General features: G+C 37.7%; 1 protein-coding gene across 1 annotated transcript; it reads right to left on the reverse strand.

The window, feature by feature from the left end:
* Positions 1-256: 256 nt before the first annotated feature.
* LOC107003184 (uncharacterized protein At4g38062) lies at positions 257-5,614 on the reverse strand. The gene is made up of 2 exons (XM_015201468.2): positions 5,487-5,614; positions 257-4,379 (listed from the first exon to the last, which is right to left on the reverse strand). Exon 2 carries the CDS (start codon positions 4,345-4,347, stop codon positions 454-456), a length of 3,894 nt encoding a protein of 1,297 aa, XP_015056954.1. The 5' UTR covers positions 4,348-4,379; positions 5,487-5,614; the 3' UTR covers positions 257-453.
* Between the last annotated feature and the right edge of the window lie 1,093 nt (positions 5,615-6,707).

Here is a 6,707-nt window from a genome sequence, read left to right on the forward strand (position 1 = left end):
AACGGATGAAGTCTTTTGTATCCCAGAATTGAAGGCTGCTGCAGTTAAAAAGTAACTAAGGATTTGTGTTATGAAGCAGGTTCTTTGTTAAGTGTTAATGATGCTTTCGTTATGTATTAACAAAGACAGATTTCAGTCAGACAGTTTAATTGTTTATCCGCCATAACCGTAAATGCAGCTTACTAGAGGGTATAAGAACAGTTAGTAGATAGCATAATCTGCCCTTAACATGTAACATGAATACAAAAATCAAGTCATCAAAACAGTACTAATGTTGGTTGTCATTGCGAACCAAAAAAATCGAAGTGAATGAATAAATGCTACAAAGTTTATTAAATGGAAGCTCTAGTAAACGTGTTTTTCCGAGCCAGTTACAGATTGCTGACAAGATAACAACAGTTAGAACAAGTGTGTCAAGAAGCTATACAAAAAAAGTAACTTCTCTTTTCCTTGTTAATTGTTTAGAGATCTCAACGGTGATCTTTCATCAAGAATAGCTTCTAATCTCTTGGTTGAAGTGGAAGTTGGAGTGGAGGGGTGTCTGCTATTGTTCTCTTTAACAGGGTCATAGAATTCATTATCCCATTTCAAGTCTGTTCCCGGCATACTGCTGTCACAGTTTTGTACCATCCTTTCCAAACTACCAGCTAGCTGCATATCTTCCTTAGACATCCGGGAAATTCTTTCTGATAAGTCCGTGAAAGTATCAAGCAACTTGTCCTTGTCTGATGACAATTTCATGACATCTTCAAGAAGCTTTGCTTTTTCTTTACGAAGGTTCTTGATCACGATATCTGAACTTCTTACTTGCTTTTCAAGTTTAAACTGCAATACATCTATCTCTGATCTTTTGGCTTCCATCTCTGCTTCAAGCTTTGTCCTTTTTCCAACAGAATTGGACACGTGTTTCTCCAAGTGCTCCACTTCCTTTTGCAACTTGCAAAATTCATTTTCCAATTCAACGATTACCAAGTTCCTCATCTGTATCTCAATCTCCTTTAGGATCTCCTCTGTTCTCATCGTCTCCCAGGTTTTATGAAACATATCAACCTCTGCTTGCATCTCTGAGAGACTGGCTGAGAATGAGCTAGTTGAGCTTTCAAACTCATTTTCCAGCGAGTTGACAAGCCGCTGGAGATCATATATTCTGTGGTTTTTCTCTTCAACAAGCTGGCGGAGGCTCTCTTTCTCCTTCTTATGCTTTGTTTCTGCTTCCACTTTGGCAAAAATGGCACCTTCAAGCTCTTTTCTCACCCACTCTTGCTCCAAGTACTCCACCTCCTTCTGAAGATCATTTATTCTGTGGTCTTTCTCTTCAACAAGCTGGTGGAGGCTCTCTTTCTCCTTCTTATGCTGCGTTTCTGCTTTCATGTGCTCAAAAATGGCACCTTCAAGCTCTTTTCTCACCCACTCTTGCTCCAAATACTCCACCTCCTTCTGAAGAACATTTATTCTGTGGTCTTTCTCTTCAACAAGCTGGTGGAGACTCTCTTTCTCCTTCTTATGCTGTGTTTCTGCTTCCACGTGCTCAAAAATGGCACTTTCAAGATCTTTTGTCACCCACTCTTGCTCCAAATACTCCACCTCCTTCAGAAGATCATATATTCTGTGGTCTTTCTCTTCAACAATCTGGTGGAGGCTCTCTTTTTCCATCTTATGCTTTGTTTCTGCTTCCACTTGTGCTAAAATGGCACCTTCAAGCTCTTTTCTCACCCACTCTTGCTCCAAATACTGCACTTCCTTCTGAAGATCCTGAGAAGTCTTTTTGTCCTCAATGTTTTCACTGAGCAACGCTGTCTGTTCCCTTTTCTGGTCGAAGAGCTGCTGCTGGAGTTCATTCACTCTTGTATCTTTTTCTGCCAGCTCGAGTTCAAGGCTTTCTCTTTCTTGTTTGAGGTCAAATTCAACATCTGCTTGGGCAAGAAGGGAGGCTTCTATTTGTCTCCTCATTTGAAGGTTTTCTTCCAAGTTGGCTTTCAACTTCTCAGCAACAGATTTCCATACCTGCAGTTCAAATTCCAGTTCATTTCCTTCTTCGAAACTTTCAGCTAGTTCTTCATTTGCTCTATCCAAGGCATCACGAACTTGTTCCAAGTCACTCTTTGTATGCAATACCTGCTCCTTCAAATGACTTTGGGAAGTTGATGCTTCTTTCAGCATTTCCTTTAGTGTATCAACCTCTCTTTGTAAAGGAAGCTGTTGTTGTTCTTCAGAATTCAAGGACTCGATCTTTTCTGACAGCAGTGCTACCTTTTCACGCTCCTCTTCGAGATCTTCCTGAACTCTAACAAGAGCTTCATTCTTCGTATTCAACTGTTTGATTAGAGTAGAGATATTCTCAACTCCTTCTCTCTTTTCCAATTCCATAGAAGCATAATCATCAGCAATTCTTTGATGGAGCTCAAAAAACTGATATTTCAACACTAACAGCATCATGGACGTCTCCTCATTCTGTAGTGTTAACTGCAATGTTAATAATTCACACGACTCCAACTCCTCTCGAAGTTCAGTAATTAAAGTGTCTTTGCTCTGTACAGTAAACTTGCAGATATCAAGCTCTTCTGTTAGTTTCTCCAATTTAGAAGCCCATTCAGCTTCTTTGGCTTTGAGATTACCAAAACAGTCCTTGTGCACCTGCTCCAGGCCTCTGAGCTTGTTTCGGAGTTTTGACAAGGAAGAAGAAGCTCCAGCTTCTTGAATTTTGGCTTCCTGGAGTTCTCTAAGGGATGTCATCAATTCATGATTCTCTTGCTCTACCCTCCTAAATTGGTATTCCATTTCCTTGTGAAGTGTATCCCTTGAACCCAATATATCTCTTAGATTCGCAATCTCTTTGTCCCTCTGACTAGTCAGGCTCTCAATTATAGACTTGGATTCCTCGTACTCCGCACAGACACTGTTAAAGGATGTTTTAGACTCAGCAAGTTGAACTTCCAGTAGTTTTTTCTTGCTTTCTTCATGAGCTAAAGCCTGATTGCACATCCACAAACGGCTTTCAAGATCTTTCAATATTCTTAGCTGAGAATCTAATTTCGTCTGCAGTTTGGAAATCTCATCTAGCAATGTGGATCTCTCCTTGGCCCATTCTTTCCCCTCCTCTTGGTGTTGTTGCCTGAGTCTGCCATGAGCCTCCTCCAGATGACTGAACGATTCCTTCTTCCATTTAAGTTGATCTGATAGCTTCTTGATTTCCTCCTCCATGTCAAGCAGCATATCATCATTGTGTCTCAATTCTTTGGATGTTTTAGCCCTCTTCTCAGCTTCTGAGGACCTTTTCCGCGAAGATGATACAAATTCCCTTAGCCCCTCAATTTCTTGTTTGAGAGAACGAATTTGTTGCTCTTGATCCAAATTAATTGCATTTGCACCATCTAGAGCCAACGCCATCCCTCTACTATCTTCTTCATACTTGCTAAGCTGTTGCTTGAGCTTGCCATGAGCCTCCTCCAGATAACTGAACTGTTCCTTCTTCCATTTAAGTTGTTCCTCAAGTTTCCTGTTTTCCTCCTCTATTTCAAAAAGCATATCATCACTGTGTCTCAGCTCTTTGGATGCTTTGGCTCTCTTCTCAGCTTCTGAGGACTTCTTTTGTGAAGCCGATACGAATTCCCTGAGCCCTTCAATCTCCTTTTTAAGAGAACGAATCTGTTGCTCCTGATCCACATTAGTTGAATTAGCACCATCTAAAGACAACGCCAGCCCTTGTTTCTCTTCTTCACATTTTTGAAGTTGTTGCCTGAGCTTGCCATGAGCCTCTTCCAGATGAATGAACTGTTCGTTCCTCCATTTTAGTTGATCTGTGAGCTTCCTGTTTTCCTGCTCCATCTCCAGTAGCATATCATCGTTGTTTCTCAGCTCTTTGGATGCTTTGGCTCTCCTCTCATCAACTTCCAAGGACTTTTTCTTCTGCGAAGCAGAAGCCCTTAGCCCCTCAATTTCTTGTTCGAGAGAACGAATCTGCTGTTCCTGATCCATATTAGTTGAATTAGCACCATCTAACGCCAATGCCAGCCCTCTATTCTCTTCCTCAAACTTTCGGAGCATCTCAGCAATATCAGCACGAAGCTTATCATTTGTAGAACTTAGATGCTTGACAGCAGACTCCTTTTCTTTAAGTTTTGACTCGATTGCTTCGTGCAACTGTTCAGTGACAGCAAGCTCATCTTCTTTCCCAGACAATTCATGAGTGAGCTTCTCTACTTTCAAATTCGCCTCCTGCTTCTTGGTTAGCAACTCATTGTTGACTCTTTTCAAGTTCTCACACAACTCAGCTTTACTTTGGTAGTTTGCCCTGAGCCTTTCAATCTCAAGTTTGGCCTCATCTAGTGCTTCATGTACTGTGTCCATTTCCTCACTCCAACTGAGATCAACTAAAACACCTGTTCGCACAAAAGAGAATTTCAGCACCAAAACACATGAAATCCCACAAATGGGGTTCGGGGAGGGTAGAATGTACACAGACTTTATCTCTACCTCTACGAGATAGAGAGGTCGATCCCAAGCAGTTTGAAAAAGGGAATACATAAATGAGAACAGTAACCTCAACGAAACAATACTAAACAAGACATGCTATGTTATCAATCTCCAAAAAGATCTTTGAAACAAACCAACTGAAGTCATTGAAAGCTATAGAGACAGATGACAGAAGGAATAACAACTACGAAAGAATTGGCCTAGAACATGAATTTAGGCAAAATTGGAACTCAAGAAGCGGAGTCCTTAAAGTTTATAAGATCTGAACTTGCCACACCCTAAATATGAGATACTCGAAACGCTTTTGAACCTTCACAATGGTCCAGTTTCTATAGTCTAGTGCAGTACTCTTACAATCACAATAATATCCTAACTAGGTGTTCCTTATTCACAATCTTTCTCCACACAAATCCAAGATTTAAGCTTTTTCTAAAGGACACTAATTCTTACTCAATGAAAATGCCAGAATTTCAAAAGATTGACACATTTAATCTTAAATAATGTAACATAGAAGATTTTTAACATAAACTATGTACATTTTTATGCTCTAGCAGAGTGTGCCCTAAATAATCATACAAGCATAACTATTATACAACAATAATATAGTAACAGAAACCGAAGGACAAGAAACAACAACAGCACTACGACTAATACTAGTCCCGAAGGACAGCAAGACAACACACTACTATCTACTAACCTCCTAACCTTATTTATGTCCTCCGTAACCTTATTTTTAAAATCATGTTCTCAATTATCTCAAACAACACATATATTCACAGAATCATAAATTACTAAAATTAAAAGGAATTACTAACTTCAGAGTGTCAACACAGCACTACATTAACAACAACAACATATCTAGTGAAATTTCGAGAGCGTGTTCCCGAAAGACTAAATCTTTCAGACACACACAAAAGAAAACTTACACAACATCATACATCAAGATTCAATTTTTCTTTCAATTTACTAATCAAGAAACAATATTAAACAAAAGGGTGTTCTTGAAAATGTACCTTTGATTAGATTTCTGGTTTGTAGTCCATTCAGAAAAAACAACAAGTGGGTTTTTTTCAGTTTGAAGTAAGTAAATTGAAAGTTACAAGCTTTAATGGAAGAGAAAAAAAAAAAATTGAAACTTTTTCTGTGTATATCAATAGCCGTTGTGAATGAAAAATTTTGAATTTTGTTATCGTTTAACAACTTTGTTCGGATCTATTGTTAACTAGCCGTTAACATAGGCCCAAAATCTATGGAGTAAAAGCCCAAAAGAGGAAGGACCAAAAATGGGTTAAAAATAAAGAAAAAGCTCAAATATGCTATCGAACTTTCAGTTAAAAGTTTGGCTCATTTATGTCATTATTGTTAAAGAAAAGGCTCATTCATGCCATTATTTTTTAACGGTGATTTTGCAAAACCATTTTTGACACGTGACCAATTATAATTCGGCCACGTCATTAATTATTTTTTTTAAAAAAAAATTGAATTCATTTTTTTAAAAAAAATATTTAAAAATTAATGACGTGGCCAATTATAATTCGTCCACGTCATCAATTTATTTAATAAAAAAAATTAAACAATTTATGATGACATATACTCTTAGATAAAAATTGATGACTTGAACATCTATATAAAATCATGATGACATATACTCTTAGATAAATTCAACAAAAATTTGCCATAGAAAATTAATTATCATTTTTTTGTCAAAAAAATGATTTTACTAGCCAAAGTTGTTGGATTCTTAGTCGTCACTAAAAATAACTCATAACATTTAGTGGCAATATTTTGGGATTTTCGCCACTAAAAGTCAAGTTCTTTTGTAGTGAATCTTAGTTGACAACGCTTGGGGGGAGGGATAAGTCCCATGTGGCATGCCACGTCACTAAAAAAATTGGGTGTTAACTCTTGAGGTTATTTGTGGTCTCCTAAGATAACGGACAGAGGTATTTTTTATCCCAAAATTTAATAGAGGGTATAAGTGGTCTATTTCGCATAGTTTAGGGGCAATTCTGACCCTTTTTCGAGAGAAAAATAAGAGAGACCAAAAAGAATGTTTCAATGGAAAATTTGAAATTTTTTTTTTTTAATCAAAGTAATATATAGAGATAAGTGTCAAAAACACACCTAAACTATATTTTTTTTTTGAGTTTCATACCTAAATTATTGAAAGTTTGAGTTTCATACCTAAACTTTTATTTTTTAGTTTGAGAAACATTCTCTCTCTTTTATACCAC

Source organism: Solanum pennellii, chromosome 11 (assembly GCF_001406875.1).
Source record: "Solanum pennellii chromosome 11, SPENNV200".
In the NCBI taxonomy this organism is placed as follows: domain Eukaryota; kingdom Viridiplantae; phylum Streptophyta; class Magnoliopsida; order Solanales; family Solanaceae; genus Solanum; species Solanum pennellii.

Excerpts from the sequence above, each read along its gene's own strand:
- LOC107003184 (XM_015201468.2), bottom strand. The coding sequence starts at position 4,347 with ATGGACACAGTACATGAAGCACTAGATGAGGCCAAACTTGAGATTGAA.